Source organism: Panulirus ornatus, chromosome 15, assembly GCF_036320965.1.
Source record: "Panulirus ornatus isolate Po-2019 chromosome 15, ASM3632096v1, whole genome shotgun sequence".
Taxonomy (NCBI): Eukaryota; Metazoa; Arthropoda; class Malacostraca; order Decapoda; family Palinuridae; genus Panulirus; species Panulirus ornatus.
In genome coordinates, this window is record NC_092238.1 from 33,610,166 (window position 1) to 33,627,060 (window position 16,895).

Sequence of the window (16,895 nt, forward strand, 5' to 3'; positions counted from 1 at the left end):
ACACTAGGGTGTAAGTCTGTCAATCAGAAATGATCTTCATATTGATGAGGATAGGGCTGCTTTTATGGCAGTTTGTGTGATCTCAGATAGACTTGTATTCATGGTGCAGCACTGCAACCTAGGGATGAAGAATGTTGGGTGACAGGAAATGGATGTAAGGATAGAATAATACTTGTGGATATAAGGATAGAATAATACTTTCCATCTTAACTGTTAGGCGAAGCCTTTCTGATGGTTGTTGATTCAGGAAGACCACTGTGTTCAGCACATCATAATAGGTAGTGTAAGAGCTACTTGTGGTACACCCACTGACTGTACCCTGCTTCCTGAGAACCCTGGGGGCCCCATAGAAGATAGAAGTGGCTCCTCTGGAGGTATGAAGAATTCACAAAAGTAAATGAGTGACTGAAGATGATCATACATATTGTATTCTGTAACTTTTACAGCTTTTTCTGTTATGTAGTTGATAAAGATAGCCAGGTTGGAGTTGATATAGATGAGTTTGAGAAGAATGGAAAATGGTGTTGATGTTCGTAAGTTCAGGCACAAGGAGTCCAGTTGTCCTATCTGTGAAGACAATTTAGATGAAATTTGGAGGATTTGATCATGGTGCTGATGTGGTCTTCGCTGCTTAGCATATTTTCCATTGATACCAAGAAGCTAGGTGGAGGTTGACATTGTACCCCACTGGAGGTTTAATAAAGAGCCAAGTCATTAGGCTAGAATTAGTGGTAAACTCTTTCAATGAATGGGAGTTTGTCTTAGTGAAAGAGAGTAAAGGATGCAAGCCAGAGGAACATTCTCGAAATGGGCTGAGGTCACTAGTGGTGCGCCTTAGGGCTTGCTTGGTATGTGTATACAACTTGCCTGATTGGACTTTTACCTGAATAAACTTGTGAATGATGCTAAGTTCATGGAAAAATTAAAGAACAGCAATGATCAAATCAGCTTATGGTGGAACCTGGACATACTCCAGAGCTAGTCTAATGACACTGATGAAATTCAGCCCAAGTAGGTGCAAAGTAATGAGGATGTGGCATAGTGAAAGGCTTCATTGTCACTATTACCTAGCAAAGAGTAAATTACAGCAATCAGTGTCTGAAAGAACCATAAGGGTCAATACTGTGCCTAACCTGTTGCCAAGACCTCCACCTCAGAGAATTGTGCAAAAGTGCAACTGTTTGCTGGCAAATATTAGAATTGCATCCAAGAATGTAGATAAGGAACTATTTGGTAAACTTTTCAACAAGCGCTGGTCCCCTGCTGAGCATTTAGAGGGTAAGAATGACTTGTATGACAACTTCTGACGTAAGGAAAATAGAGATAATTTTATTATCTCTCTGTTGAGCCTGTTTCCACCCCCCCCCCCCCTTTTACCACCATTTTATACATACATACAACATCTGTAAGTCAAATGAATAATTTACAAATAGAAACTTTTTTCAGTAACATTCAGGGCAGGGAAGGTAGCTGGCAAGTGTGGGAAGGAAGTTAAAGGACTTGCTTGTTTTTTTTATATTGAACACTCTACTCATATCTCACATGCAAACAGAGCATTGGTAGAAGTGAAAAACTTGACTGTATTTAGATATGTTACTCCTTTCACACTGTTCCCAAGTGTGAGGACATTGAATGGCCAGTACATGTACGAGGGGTACTGATGTTTTTCTTTGGAAATCTTCTTGCTCTTTAACTCATTTGTTACCAAAGTCCTTCATTACCCCAGGATTACTTAAGAGAAAAGTAGGCACAATTGTTACATAATTTCTTACAGAATCTCAGAGAAATCACTTTTAAGTCACTCTTTTCTTCACGTTCATCATGTTTTTCTTCACATTCCTCATAAACTAATTTATATCATAAATGTTCCTCCTAATAACTTAGGTCATCCATTAATCTATGTATTAACAATGGGGTCATTATGTATGCATGACTTGCAGGTCATGCTCATGTACTCATAATGGTGGTTGAAGAAGTATTAAGAGTGGAAGAGATCTTTATATGCTACTAATGATACAATGAGTCAACTGGGTATCAAAACATGCAGAAAAGTGTAAATGATTATGGGACAATGGGAACAGTCCTCTAAGGATTGTCAGATGATGGTAGGAACAGATTTAGAGATATAAATTAGAAAAAGGTATATTTCTTTTTTTCACGCGTAGGGTTCGACAAAAAAAGAGCATTCTAAAAGTTAGGAGGGCCAAACTCCATTGACTATCATCATCTATTCCCCTCCTTGCTATCATGTACCCAGTCTTTCCCTCCTTAGTGAATTTGGTCCCCACTGCTTTGATAATAGCAGGATTGCTTTCCCAGATTTGGTCCTTGAATTCTGGCTGTCTGCCATTTAGAATACAAAAAATACAGACATTCAAACAGCAACAGACAGGTAGTGGCCTTTTGAGGCTGTTTTATGATAATGGAGGATTTCAGAAACCTACAGATTAATGAGGTAGAAACTATAAAATGTACAGATAATTCAAAATGAAAAAAATGCAAAATCATTTTCACTTGAGGCACAAATAATGTATATCATGGAATCGAAGCAAAATGTTAATCAAGTCTCTTCTTAAGCATATCTTTGGATCTGCTTTCAACCATTCTATTTGGTAAATTGTTCCATATGTTAACAATCCTGTTGAAAAAAAAGTTTGCCCACGAGTTTATATCCATTACTGCAAATGAAGTCAGACAAAGCAAGTCTTAAGTACCCTAATGGCTCACGATTATCAAAGCCTTTGATAGTTTTGAATGCTTGTACTAGATCATCTCTTAGCCTTCTCTTTTCTAAGTTGAATAAATTCAAGTTATGTAGGATTTGTTTCTCTGCGTAGGAATAATCTTGGTAGCTTGATGCTGCACTTTCCATTTTGTCTGTGTGCACATTTGTATACTTGATTCACAACCTGAGGCAAGTTTGTCTGTTGATGTAATACTAGAGCTGGGAATTTATTAAGTTTTGGGTAGTTTTCTTGTTGCATTTGGAACAGAGGAGCATCCTTTTCATTTGTGTCAATCTCTACAGCAGTAGTTGTACCATTGAGTAGTGTAGTCACAAAATGTATTTGTAATTTATTAGTGGTCCTCATACAGTATTTCATATTTTATTGTACTGTAAATTAATGCTGTGAAAAGTAAATGATGAACTCTGTTGTTTTGATGTTGGTAGAAAGGTATATTATCATTGATCAGAAGTAAGGGATGACTAAGGACTTTGAGCAAGATCATGAATTTTTCTCTATATGGAAAGAGTTGCTAAAGGGAACAGCCAGTGTGATCTTGTTGTCTGCATCAGGCTGTTCCTGCCACTGCATGGGCTGTCACCACATGGGACACGTGTGGTATTGGCACGTCCTGCCCTCAGAGACCCCAACACTACAGATATGAATGATGCTACTCAAGCTATACTCCTTATGGTGGATGTGCTTCTGGCAGAGGATGAGAGCGTGGCCATCACAGGGGTGGAGCTGGTCATGGATGCCGGGGCCATGACATTCCAGCATGCCGCCCAGCTAAACCCGACCATCATCAAGAAGGCTTCCATCATCATGCAGGTTAAAAGTTGGTAGTTATGATGCCAGCAGCCAACATTTAATGTACAATGGCTGTTTTTTCACTGAAATGGCATATTGATTGATTAATGAGATCAGATGGTGCTGTGATTCATTTGTCAAAATGTTCTTTGACAGGCACAGAAAGGTAGCTAGTATTTTAACTGTTACCTTGTGGCTGTTGTATGAATTGACGCTTACTGTATCAGGGAGAGAGGAAAATAATTCAAAAATTTTTGAAAAGAAAAATCCTTATAGATATTTCAGGCATTAAATGTTGTCAAAGACAGTACTCATAAAAAGTATGCTTTCCTTTATATTGATAAGGGGGTTTTTAAATTGACTGTGTAGGACCCAGGTTGGTGGCATGGATACTCTATATTTATGCAAGTATACAATGATTATAGAGATTTTCCAAGTGTTTCATTCTGCTCACATACAAGCATATTTTATACTTTGTGATTTTACACATCTTAACATTTACATACATTTTTGAATATCATACCTATTTTTATGTATTACTTATTTTTTATATTTATTGTTATACTTTGTCTCTGTCTCCTGCGTTAGCAAGGTAACGCAAGGAAACAGAGGAAAGAATGGCCCTACCCACCCACATACACATGTATATACATACACGTCCACACACCCACATATACATACCTATACATTTCAACATATACATATATATATATACATACACAGACATATACATATCTACAAATGTACATAATTCATACTTGCTGCCTTTACTCATTCCCGTCGCCACCGCACCACATATGACACCCCCCCTCCTCCCACATGCGTGCAAGATAGCTACATTTACAACGAAGAACATTATTTACACCATAAATGAAAAAATAATCTTAGTTTCATAAAATAAGATTTATTGAATGGTCCTCACAAAAATCTGTCTTTCTTCCATGATGACAAAGTTACATTCTGTGAGAAGATTTTTGGTAACTCTGATGCAAAATACTTTTTTCCAGCTATGTTGTTAGGTTCCTAGTTCGATCTGTGGATTACCGATAGAATCATACATCAGATATGAATCTAAAACAATATGTGGCATCCACATGAAATGTCACAACCAGTTGAGCAGTCCTTCAGAAAGACACAACATAGTTTAAATGCTTTAAGTGATGCGCTGCCTTGCCAGATTTCATCTTCCACAAAGCTTTCACTACCTCTTCTCTCTTTACCAAACCATTCTCCCTGACCCCTCTCACTTTGCACACCACCCCAACCAAAACACCCCATATCTGCCACTCTATCATCAAACATATTCAACAGACCTTGAAAATACTGACTCCATCGTCTCACTTCATCACTACCTGTTATTACTTCCCCACTTGCCCCTTCACCAATGTTCCCATTTGTTCTCTTGTCTAATGCACATGATTTACTTCCTTCCAAAACTTCCTTTTATTCTCCCTAAAATTTAATGACACTCTCTCACTCCAACTCTCATGTGCCCTCTTTTTCACCTCATGCACCTTTCTTTTGACCTCCCGCCACTTTCTTTTATACATCTCCCAGTCATTTGCACTACTCCCCTGCAAGTATTGTCCAAATGCCTCTCTTTTCTCTTTCACTAACAACTTTACATCTTCATCTCACCACTCACTACCCTTTCTTATCTGCCCACCTCCCACTTTTCTCATGCTACATGCATCTTTTGTGCAGGCCATCACTGCTTCCCTAAATACATCCCATTCCTCACCCACTCCTCTCATGTCATTTACTCTCACCTTTTGTCATTCTACACTCATTCTTTCCTGGTACTTCCTCACACGTCTCCTTTCCAAGCTCATTTACACCACTCCCTTCTCCCCAGCATTCTATCTTATTTTCTGAAAACCCACAAATCTTCACCGCCTCCACAGTATAGTGATCAGCACATTAACATCCAAAAGTCTCTCTTTAACACGTGTGTCAATGAACACGTAATCCAATAGTGCCTTTTGACCATCTCTTCTATTCGCATATGTATACTTATGCTTATCTCTTTTTAAACCAGGTATTCCCTATCACCAGTCCCTTTTCAGCACATGAGTCCACAAGCTCTTCACCATTTCCATTTACAACACTGAACACCCCATGTACACATATTATACCCTCAACTGCCACATGACACCTTCGCATACAAATCACCCATCGCTATAACCTGGTCTTGTGCATCGGAGCTGCTAACACACTTACTCAGCTGCTCCCAAAACACTTGGCACTCACGATCTTTCTTCTCATGACCAGGTGCAAAGGCACCAATAATTGCCTATCTGTCTCCATCCTCTTTCAGTTTTGAATTTCCTTTCTTCCACTCTATCACATACTCCCACAACTTCTTCAGGAGTAGTGCAACTCCTTCCTTAGCTCTTGTCCTCTCATCAACCCCCGTCTTTACTCCCAAGACTTTCCGAAACCACTCTTCCCCTTTACCCTTGAGCTTTGTTTCACTCAGAGCCAGGACATCCAGGTGTCTTTCCTCAAACATAGTATCTATCTCTCCCCTTTTCTCATGTTGGTTACATCCACACACATTTAGACACCCCAATCTGAGTCTTTCAGGAGGATGAGCACTCTCTGCTTAACTCCTTCTGTTTCCCTTTTGGCCACATGGAGAGAATGAATGAGGAAAGATTGGCAAAGAGGATATATGCGTTAGAGGAGGAGGGAATATTATTGATTTATTTTTTTTATTAGACTTTGTCACTGTCTCCCGCGTTAGCGAGGTAGCGCAAGGAAACAGACGAAAGAATGGCCCAACCCACCCACATACACATGTATGTACATACATGTCCACCCACGCACATATATATACCTATACATTTCAACGTATACATATATGTACATGCACAGACATATACATATATATAAACATGTACATAATTCATACTTGCTGCCTTTATTCATTCCCGCTGCCACCCCGCCACACATGAAATGACTCCCCCCTTCCCCCTCACGCCTGCAAGTTAGCTCTAGGAAAAGACAACGAAGGCCACATTCGTTCACACTCAGTCTCTAGCTGTCATGGATAATGCACCGAAACCACAGCTCCCTCTCCACATCCAGGCCCCACAAAACTTTTCATGGTTTACCCCAGACGCTTCACATGCCCTGGTTCAATCCATTGACAGCACATTGACCCAGGTATACGACATCGTTCCAAATCACTCTATTCCTTGCACGCCTTTCACCCTCCTGCATGTTCAGGCCCCGATCGCTCAAAATCTGTTTCACTCCATCCTTCCACTTCCAATTTGGTCTTCCACTTCTCCTCGTTCCCTCCACCTGACACATATATCCTCTTTGTCAATCTTTCCTCACTCATTCTCTCCATGTGACCAAACCATTTCAATACACCCTCTTCTGCTCTCTCAACCTTACATTTTATTACCACACAACTCTCTTACCCTTTCATTATTTACTTGATCAAACCACCTCACACCACATTGTCCTCAAACATCTCATTTCCAACATATCCACCCTCCTCTGCACAACCCTATGTGTAGCCCACGCCTCACAACCATATAACATTGTTGGAACCACTATTCCTTCAAACATACCCATTTTTGCTTTCTGAGATAATGCTCTCGCCTTCCACACATTTTTCAACACTCCCAGAACTTTTGCCCCTAACCCCCACCCTATGATTCACTTCCGCTTCCATGGTTCCATCCACTGCCAAATCCACTCCCAGATATCTAAAACACTTCACTTCCTCCAGTTTTTCTCCCTTCAAACTTGCCTCCCAATTGACTTGTCCCTCAACCCTACTGTACCTAATAACCTTGCTCTTATTCATATTTATTCACAGCTTTCTTCTTTCACACACTTTACCAAATTCAGTCACCAGCTTCTGCAGTTTCTCACTCAAATCAGCCACCAGTGCTGTATCATCAGTGAACAAGAACTGACTCACTTGCCAAGCTCTCTCATCCACAACAGACTGCATACTTACTCCTCTCTCCAAAACTCTTGCATTCACCTCCCTATCAACCCCATCCATAAACAAATTAAACCAGCATGGAGACATCATGCACCCCTGCTGCAAACCGACATTCACTGAGAACCAATCACTTTCCTCTTCCTACTCGTGCACATGCCTTACATCCTCTACAAAAACTTTTCACTGCTTCTAACAACTTGCCTCCCACACCATATATACTTAATACCTTCCACAGTGCATATCTATCAACTCTATCATATGCCTTCTCCAGATCCATAAATGCTACATACAAATCCATTTGCTTTTCTAAGTATTTCTCACATACATTCTTCAAAGCAAACACCTGATCCACTTATCCTATACCACTTCTGAAACTGCACTGCTCTTCCCCAATCTGATGCTCTGTACAAGCCTTCACCCTCTCTATCAATACCCTCCCATATAATTTCCCAGGAATACTCAACAAACTTATACCTCTGTAATTTGAGCACTGACCTTTATCCCCTTTGCCTTTGTACAGTGGCACTATGCAAGCATTCCACCAATCCTCAGGAACATCACCATGAGTCATACATACATTAAATAACCTTACCTACCAGCCAACAACACAGTCAACCCCTTTTTTAATAAATTCCACTGCAATATCATCCAAACCCACTGCCTTGCCGGCTTTCATCTTCCGCAAAGCTTTTACTACCTCTTCTCTGTTTACCAAATCATTCTCCCTAACCCTCTCACTTTGCACATCACCTTGACAAAGAAAACCCTATATCTGTCACCCTATCGTCAAACATATTCAACAAACCTTCAAAATACTCATTCCATCTCCTTCTCACATCACCACTACTTGTTATCACCTCCCATTAGCCCCCTTCACTGATGTTCCCATTTGTTCCCTTGTCTTACGCACTTTATTTACCTCCTTCCTAAACATCTTTTTATTCTCCCTAAAATTTAATGATACTCTTTCACACCAACTCTCATTTGCCCTCTTTTTCACCTCTTGCACCTTTCTCTTGACCTCCTGCCTCTTTCTTTTATACATCTCCCAGTCATTTGCATTATTTCCCTGCAAAACTCGTCTTTCACTAATAATCTTACTTCTTCATCCCACCACTGAGTACCCTTTCTAATCTGCCCGCCTCCCACACTTCTCATGCAACAAGCATCTTTTACGCAAGCCATCACTGCTTCCCTAAATACACCCCATTCCTCCCAGACTCCTCTTACGTCCTCTGTTCTCACCTCTTTCCATTCTGTACTCAATCTCTCCTGGTACTTCCTCACACAAGTCTCCTTCCCAAGCTCACTTACTCTCACCACTCTCTTCACCCCAGCATTCTCTCTTCTCTTCTGAAAACCTCTACAAATCTTAACCTTCGCCTCCACAAGATAATGATCAGACATCCCTCCAGTTGCACCTCTCAGCACATTAACATCCAAAAGTCTCTCTTTCATGTGCCAATCAACTAACATGTAATCCAATAATGCTCTCTGGCCATCTCTCCTACTTACATACATATACTTATGTATATCTCTCTTTTTAAACCAGGAATTCCCAATCACCAGCCCTTTTTCAGCACACAAATCTACAAGCTCTTCACCATTTCCATTTACAACACTGAACACCCCATGTACACCAATTATTCCCTCAACTGCCACATTACTTACCTTTGCATTCAAATCACCCATCACTGTCACCCGGTCTCGTGCATCAAAACTACTAACACACTCACTCAGCTGTTCCCAAAACACTTGCCTCTCATGATCTTTCTTTTCATGCCTAGGTGCATATGCACCAATAATCACCCATCTCTCTCCATTCACTTTCAGTTTTACCCATATCAGTCTAGAGTTTACTTTCTTACACTCTATCACATACTCTCACCACCCCTGTTTTAGGAGTAGTGCTACTCCTTCCCTTGCTCTTGTCCTCTCACCAACTCCTGACTTTACTCCCAAGACATTCCCAAACCACTCTTCCCCTTTACCCTTGAGCTTCGTTTCACTCAGAGCCAAAACATCCAGGTTCCTTTCCTGAAACATACTACCTATCTCTCCTTTTTTCTCATCTTGGTTATATCCACACACATTTAGACACCCCAATCTGAGCCTTCGAGGTGGACGAGCCCTCCCCGCGTGACTCCTTCTGTTTCCCCTTTTAGAAAGTTAAAATACAAGAAGGAGAGGGTTTCTAGGCCCCCCTCCCCTTTAGTCACCTTCTATGACACGTGAGGAATGCATGGGAAGTATTGGGAAGAGCAGTGTGGTTTCAGAAGTGGTAGAGGATGTGTGGTTCAGGTGTTTGCTTTGATGAACGTATGTGAGAAAAACTTAGAAAAGCAAATGGATTTGCATGTAGCATTTATGGATCTGGAGAAGGCATATGATAAGAGTTGATAGAGATGCTCTGTGGAAGGTATTAAGAATATATGGTGTGGGAGGCAAGTTGTTAGAAGCAGTGAAAAGTTTTTACTGAGGATGTAAGGCATGTGTACATGTAGGAAGAGAGGAAAGTGATTGGTTCTGTGAGTGTTGGTCTGCGGCAGGGGTGTGTGATGTCTCCATGGTTGTTAATTTGTTTATGGATGGGGTTATTAGGGAGGTGAATGCAAGAGTTTTGGAAAGAGGGGCAAGAATGCAGTCTGTTGTGGATGAGAGAGCTTGGGAACATCTTTTTATTCTCCCTAAAATTTAATGATACTCTCTCACCCCAACTCTCATTTGCCCTCTTTTTCACCTCTTGCACCTTTTTCTTGACCTCCTGTCTCTTTCTTTTATACATCTCCCACTCAATTGCATTTTTTCCCTGCAAAAATTGTCCAAATGCCTCTCTCTTCTCTTTCACTAATAATCTTACTTCTTCATCCCACCACTCACTACCCTTTCTAATCAACCCACCTCCCACGCTTCTCATGCCACAAGCATCTTTTGCGCAATCCATCACTGATTCCCTAAATACATCCCATTCCTCCCCCACTCCCCTTACTTCCATTGTTCTCACCTTTTTCCATTCTGTACTCAGTCTCTCCTGGTACTTCCTCACACAAGTCTCCTTCCCAAGCTCACTTACTCTCACCACCCTCTTCACCCCAACATTCACTCTTCTTTTCTGAAAACCCATACAAATCTTCACCTTAGCCTCCACAAGATAATGATCAGACTTCCCACGTATTCCCTGCGTGTCATAGAATGCGACTAAAAGGGAAGGGAGCGGGGGGCTGGAAATCCTCCCCTCTCGTTTTTTTTTTTTTTTCCAAAAGAAGGAACAGAGAAGGGGGTCAGGTGAGGATACTCCCTCAAAGGCCCAGTCCTTTGTTCTTAACGCTACCTCGCTATCGCGGGAAATGGCGAATAGTATGAAAAAAAAAAATATATATATATATATATATATATATTTTTTTTTTTTTTTTTTTATATACTTTGTCGCTGTCTCCCGCGTTTGCGAGGTAGCGCAAGGAAACAGACGAAAGAAATGGCCCAACCCCCCCCATACACATGTACATACACACGTCCACACACACAAATATACATACCTACACAGCTTTCCATGGTTTACCCCGGACGCTTCACATGCCTTGATTCAATCCACTGACAGCACGTCAACCCCTGTATACCACATCGCTCCAATTCACTCTATTCCTTGCCCTCCTTTCACCCTCCTGCATGTTCAGGCCCCGATCACACAAAATCTTTCTCACTCCATCTTTCCACCTCCAATTTGGTCTCCCTCTTCTCCTCGTTCCCTCCACCTCCGACACATATATCCTCTTGGTCAATCTTTCCTCACTCATTCTCTCCATGTGCCCAAACCATTTTAAAACACCCTCTTCTGCTCTCTCAACCACGCTCTTTTTATTTCCACACATCTCTCTTACCCTTACGTTACTTACTCGATCAAACCACCTCACACCACACATTATCCTCAAACATCTCATTTCCAACACATCCATCCTCCTGCGCACAACTCTATCCATAGCCCACGCCTCGCAACCATACAACATTGTTGGAACTACTATTCCTTCAAACATACCCATTTTTGCTTTCCGGGATAATGTTCTCGACTTCCACACATTTTTCAAGGCTCCCAAAATTTTCGCCCCCTCCCCCACCCTATGATCCACTTCCGCTTCCATGGTTCCATCCGCTGACAGATCCACTCCCAGATATCTAAAACACTTCACTTCCTCCAGTTTTTCACCATTCAAACTCACCTCCCAATTGACTTGACCCTCAACCCTACTGTACCTAATAACCTTGCTCTTATTCACATTTACTCTTAACTTTCTTCTTCCACACACTTTACCAAACTCCGTCACCAGCTTCTGCAGTTTCTCACATGAATCCGCCACCAGCGCTGTATCATCAGCGAACAACAACTGACTCACTTCCCAAGCTCTCTCATCCCCAACAGACTTCATACTTGCCCCTCTTTCCAAGACTCTTGCATTTACCTCCCTAACAACCCCATCCATAAACAAATTAAACAACCATGGAGACATCACACACCCCTGCCGCAAACCTACATTCACTGAGAACCAATCACTTTCCTCTCTTCCTCCACGTACACATGCCTTACATCCTCGATATATATATATATATATATATATATATATATATATATATATATATATATATATATATATATATATATATAAAGTCGAGAACATTATCTCAGAGAGCGAAAGTGGGTATGTTTGAAGGAATGGTGGTTCCGACAATGTTGTATGGTTGCGTGGCGTGGGCTATGGATAGAGTTGTGTGCAGGAGGGTGGATGTGCTGGAAATGAGATGTTTGAGGACAATGTGTGGTGTGAGGTGGTTTGATCGAGTAAGTAATGTAAGGGTAAGAGAGATGTGTGGAAATAAAAAGAGCGTGGTTGAGAGAGCAGAAGAGGGTGTTTTGAAGTGGTTTGGGCACATGGAGAGAATGAGTGAGGAAAGATTGACCAAGATGACATATTTGTCGGAGGTGGAGGGAACGAGGAGAAGTGGGAGACCAAATTGGAGGTGGAAAGATGGAGTGAAAAAGATTTTGAGTAATCGGGGCCTGAACATGCAGGAGGGTGAAAGGCGGGCAAGGAATAGAGTGAATTGGATCGATGTGGTATACCGAGGTTGACGTGCTGTCAGTGGATTGAATCAGGGCATGTGAAGCGTCTGGGGTAAACCATGGAAAGCTGTGTGGGTCCTGGATGTGGAAAGGGAGCTGTGGTTTCGGGCATTATTGCATGACAGCTAGAGACTGAGTGTGAACAAATGAGGCCTTTGTTGTCTTTTCCTAGCACTACCCCGCACACATGAGGGGGAGGGGGATGGTATTCCATGTGTGGCGAGGTGGCGGTGGGAATGAATAAAGGCAGACAGTGTGAATTGTGTGCATGGGTATATATGTATGTGTCTGTGTGTGTATATGTATGTGTACATTGAGATGTATAGCTATGTATATTTGCGTGTGTGGACGTGTGTGTATATACATGTGTATGGGGGTGGGTTGGGCCATTTTCTTTCGTCTGTTTCCTTGCGCTACCTCGCAAACGTGGGAGACCGGCAAAAAAAAAAAAAAAAAAAAAAAAAAATCATATATTTTGAAGGTTTGTTGAATGTGTTTGATGATAGAGTGACAGATATAGGGTGTTTTGGTCGAGGTGGTGTGCAAAGTAAGAGGGTTAGGGAAAATGATTTGGTAAACAGAGAAGAGGTAGTAAAAGCTTTGCGGAAGATGAAAGCCGGCAAGGCAGCAGGTTTGGATGGTATTGCAGTGGAATTTATTAAAAAAGGGGGTGACTGTATTATTGACTGGTTGCTAAGGTTATTTAACGTATGTATGACTCATGGTGAGGTGCCTGAGGATTGGCGGAATGCGTGCATAGTGCCATTGTACAAAGGCAAAGGGGATAAGAATGAGTGCTCAAATTACAGAGGTATAAGTTTGTTGAGTATTCCTGGTAAATTATATGGGAGGGTATTGATTGAGAGGGTGAAGGCATGTACAGAGCATCAGATTGGGGAAGAGCAGTGTGGTTTCAGAAGTGGTAGAGGATGTGTGGATCAGGTATTTGCTTTGAAGAATGTATGTGAGAAATACTTAGAAAAGCAAATGGATTTGTATGTAGCATTTATGGATCTGGAGAAGGCATATGATAGAGTTGATAGGGATGCTCTGTGGAAGGTATTAAGAATATATGGTGTGGGAGGCAAGTTGTTAGAAGCAGTGAAAAGTTTTTATCGAGGATGTAAGGTATGTGTACGTGTAGGAAGAGAGGAAAGTGATTGGTTCTCAGTGAATGTAGGTTTGCGGCAGGGGTGTGTGATGTCTCCATGGTTGTTTAATTTGTTTATGGATGGGGTTGTTAGGGAGGTGAATGCAAGAGTTTTGGAAAGAGGGGCAAGTATGAAGTCTGTTGGGGATGAGAGAGCTTGGGAAGTGAGTCAGTTGTTGTTCGCTGATGATACAGCGCTGGTGGCTGATTCATGTGAGAAACTGCAGAAGCTGGTGACTGAGTTTGGTAGAGTGTGTGAAAGAAGAAAGTTAAGAGTAAATGTGAATAAGAGCAAGGTTATTAGGTACAGTAGGGTTTAGGGTCAAGTCAATTGGGAGGTGAGTTTGAATGGAGAAAAACTGGAGGAAGTGAAGTGTTTTAGATATCTGGGAGTGGATCTGGCAGCGGATGGAACCATGGAAGCGGAAGTGGATCATAGGGTGGGGGAGGGGGCGAAAATTCTGGGAGCCTTGAAGAATGTGTGGAAGTCGAGAACATTATTTCGGAAAGCAAAAATGGGTATGTTTGAAGGAATAGTGGTTCCAACAATGTTGTATGGTTGCGAGGCGTGGGCTATGGAAAGAGTTGTGCGCAGGAGGATGGATGTGCTGGAAATGAGATGTTTGAGGACAATGTGTGGTGTGAGGTTGTTTGATCGAGTAAGTAACGTAAGGGTAAGAGAGATGTGTGGAAATAAAAAGAGCGTGGTTGAGAGAGCAGAAGAGGGTGTTTTGAAATGGTTTGGGCACATGGAGAGAATGAGTGAGGAAAGATTGACCAAGAGGATATATGTGTCGGAGGTGAAGGGAACGAGGAGAAGAGGGAGACCAAATTGGAGGTGGAAAGATGGAGTGAAAAAGATTTTGTGTGATCGGGGCCTGAACATGCAGGAGGGTGAAAGGAGGGCAAGGAATAGAGTGAATTGGAGCGATGTGGTATACCGGGGTTGACGTGCTGTCAGTGGATTGAATCAGGGCATGTAAAGCGTTTGGGGTGAACCATGGAAAGCTGTGTAGGTGTGTATATTTGCGTGTGTGGACGTATGTATATACATGTGTATGGGGGTGGGTTGGGCCATTTCTTTCGTCTGTTTCCTTGCGCTACCTCGCAAACGTGGGAGACAGCAACAAAGCAAAAAAAAAAAAAATATATATATGTATGTATACGTTGAGATGTATAGGTATGTATGTGTGCGTGTGTGGACGTGTATGTATATACATGTGTATGTGGGTGTGTTGGGCCATTCTTTTGTCTGTTTCCTTGCGCTACCTCACTAACACTGGAGACAGCGACAAAGTATAATAAAAAAAAATATTTTTTTTTTTTCATACTATTTGGCATTTCCCACGTTAGTGATGTAGTGTTAAGAACAGAGGACTGAGCTTTAGAGTGAATATCCTAACTTGGACCCTTTCTCTGTTCCTTCTTTTGGAAAATTAAAAAAGAAAATGGGAGGGGAGGATTTCCAGCCCCCCCGCCCCTCCCCTTTTAGTCACTTTCTACGACACGCAGGAACTATGTGGGAAGTATTCTTTTTCCCCTATCCCAACATCAACACCTGGGAGTTCAGAACAACCATTTTGGGAGCCATTATCTTGTGGGTAAAATCAGGGATTGGTGTGAGGACAAAAGCTAATAAATTTGTGACATTACTGCTAAAGAAGGAGTTTTGGAAAGGTGTGAAAGAGTGTAAGGATGTGAGCTCCAGACTGATGTGGGTAAAAATGAAAGTGAATTGCAAAATGTTGGTGATTATTGGTGCTTATACACCTGGCCATAAGAAAAAAAAAATTAAAGGCAAGTATTTTGGGAGCAGCTGAGTTAGTGTGTTAGCAGTTTTAATGCAAGAGATCAGGTATTAGTAGTGATGGATGATTTTAATGCAGGTGAATAATTTGGTGTGTGAGGGTATAACTGAGGGATATGGGGTATTCATTGAGGCAAAGAGTTATGGTGAACAACTTGTGGAGTGTTGCTCTAAAAAAAAGTACTGGTGATTGGGAATACTTTAAAAAGAGGCATAGACATAAGTGTACGTGGGTAAGAGGGCATCATTGGATAAAATATTACTTGAAAGGGAAGCAAAAGAGAGAATTGTGAATTATAATTGCTTGAACAATAAATTCATCAGTGTTTTAACAATTTGAAGGATGCACCAATTTAATGTACTTGGTTTCAGTTGTGCTTAATGACCCTTCAAAGACATTTTGGCTAAGTGACTTTTCTAACAGAAGCTTTGGAAGAATCATCTTTCAGAAACAGCAACTGTGGCTGAGAGGTTTATTGTAAACAGTAGCTTTGGTTAAGTGTTTTTTGGTAAACAAATGCTGTGGATAAGTGGTCATTCATAATTAGGAGCTGTAGCTACTTTGTCATTCATAAGTAGTATCTATGGAGGCGAGTGGTTGTCCAGAGGCAGTAAATGTGGCTGAGTGGTCATTTGTAAATAGTAGCTGTGACTGAGTGGTGTTTCACAATTCATTGCTGTGGCTGAGAAGTGTTAAACTGTAGCTGTGGTTTTGTATTTTTCACAAACAAAAACTGTGACTGACTTTTATTTCTAAACAGTAGCAGTGTGTCAGTGGTTCTTTGTTAACAAGTTGTGGCTTGAGTGGTCATTTGTAAACAACAGTTGGGAGTTAACCAGTTTTTCATAAACAGTAGCAGTGGCTGAATGGTCATATAATGTGGGTATATCATTAAATGTTAGTGTGGGTGTATGACGTGGGTGTTATGTCCAGTGTTGATGGTTATAAAATTTTAGTATTTTGTTCAGTGTTGATGGGTGTATAAGTTTTGTATGTTGTTCAGTGTTGGTGTAGGTATAATATGGTCATACATATGTTAGAATGTATAATAGGTATATTGTAGATTATTTTTTTGGCATGTTACGTCATCATTTTGTTACAATAATTTGGGTGTAATTTTCATTGTGCTTTGGGTATGTTGTCACAATTATTTAGGTATACTAAATGGTCAAAGTATAATTTGAAATGTGTTGTTCAGAATAGCTTTAATGTGTTGATGTGTGTAGATTACAGGTTTTTGACAATGGAGAATGTTCATTATACGTATGCCAGTAATTACTTCAAATGGTGTCTACTCAGTTTAAGAAAGATTAGAACTATA

At 41.1% G+C, this 16,895-nt stretch overlaps 2 protein-coding genes across 17 annotated transcripts in view; one reads left to right on the forward strand and one right to left on the reverse strand.

The window, feature by feature from the left end:
* LOC139753844 (uncharacterized) overlaps positions 1-16,895 on the reverse strand; it is a 126,539-nt gene that overhangs the window by 77,616 nt on the left and 32,028 nt on the right. The gene's annotated exons all lie outside the window — the stretch shown is intronic.
* The window catches only part of LOC139753845 (retinol-binding protein pinta-like), a 76,122-nt gene that overhangs the window by 49,601 nt on the left and 9,626 nt on the right, over positions 1-16,895 (forward strand). For 2 of the 15 annotated variants that reach the window (XM_071670777.1, XM_071670768.1), the window contains exon 4: positions 3,299-3,557. The exons of the other annotated variants lie outside the window; for them this stretch is intronic. In XM_071670777.1, coding sequence (XP_071526878.1) covers positions 3,299-3,557 — 259 coding nt within the window. The remainder of the gene's footprint in view (positions 1-3,298; positions 3,558-16,895) is intronic. 15 annotated transcript variants of the gene reach the window in all.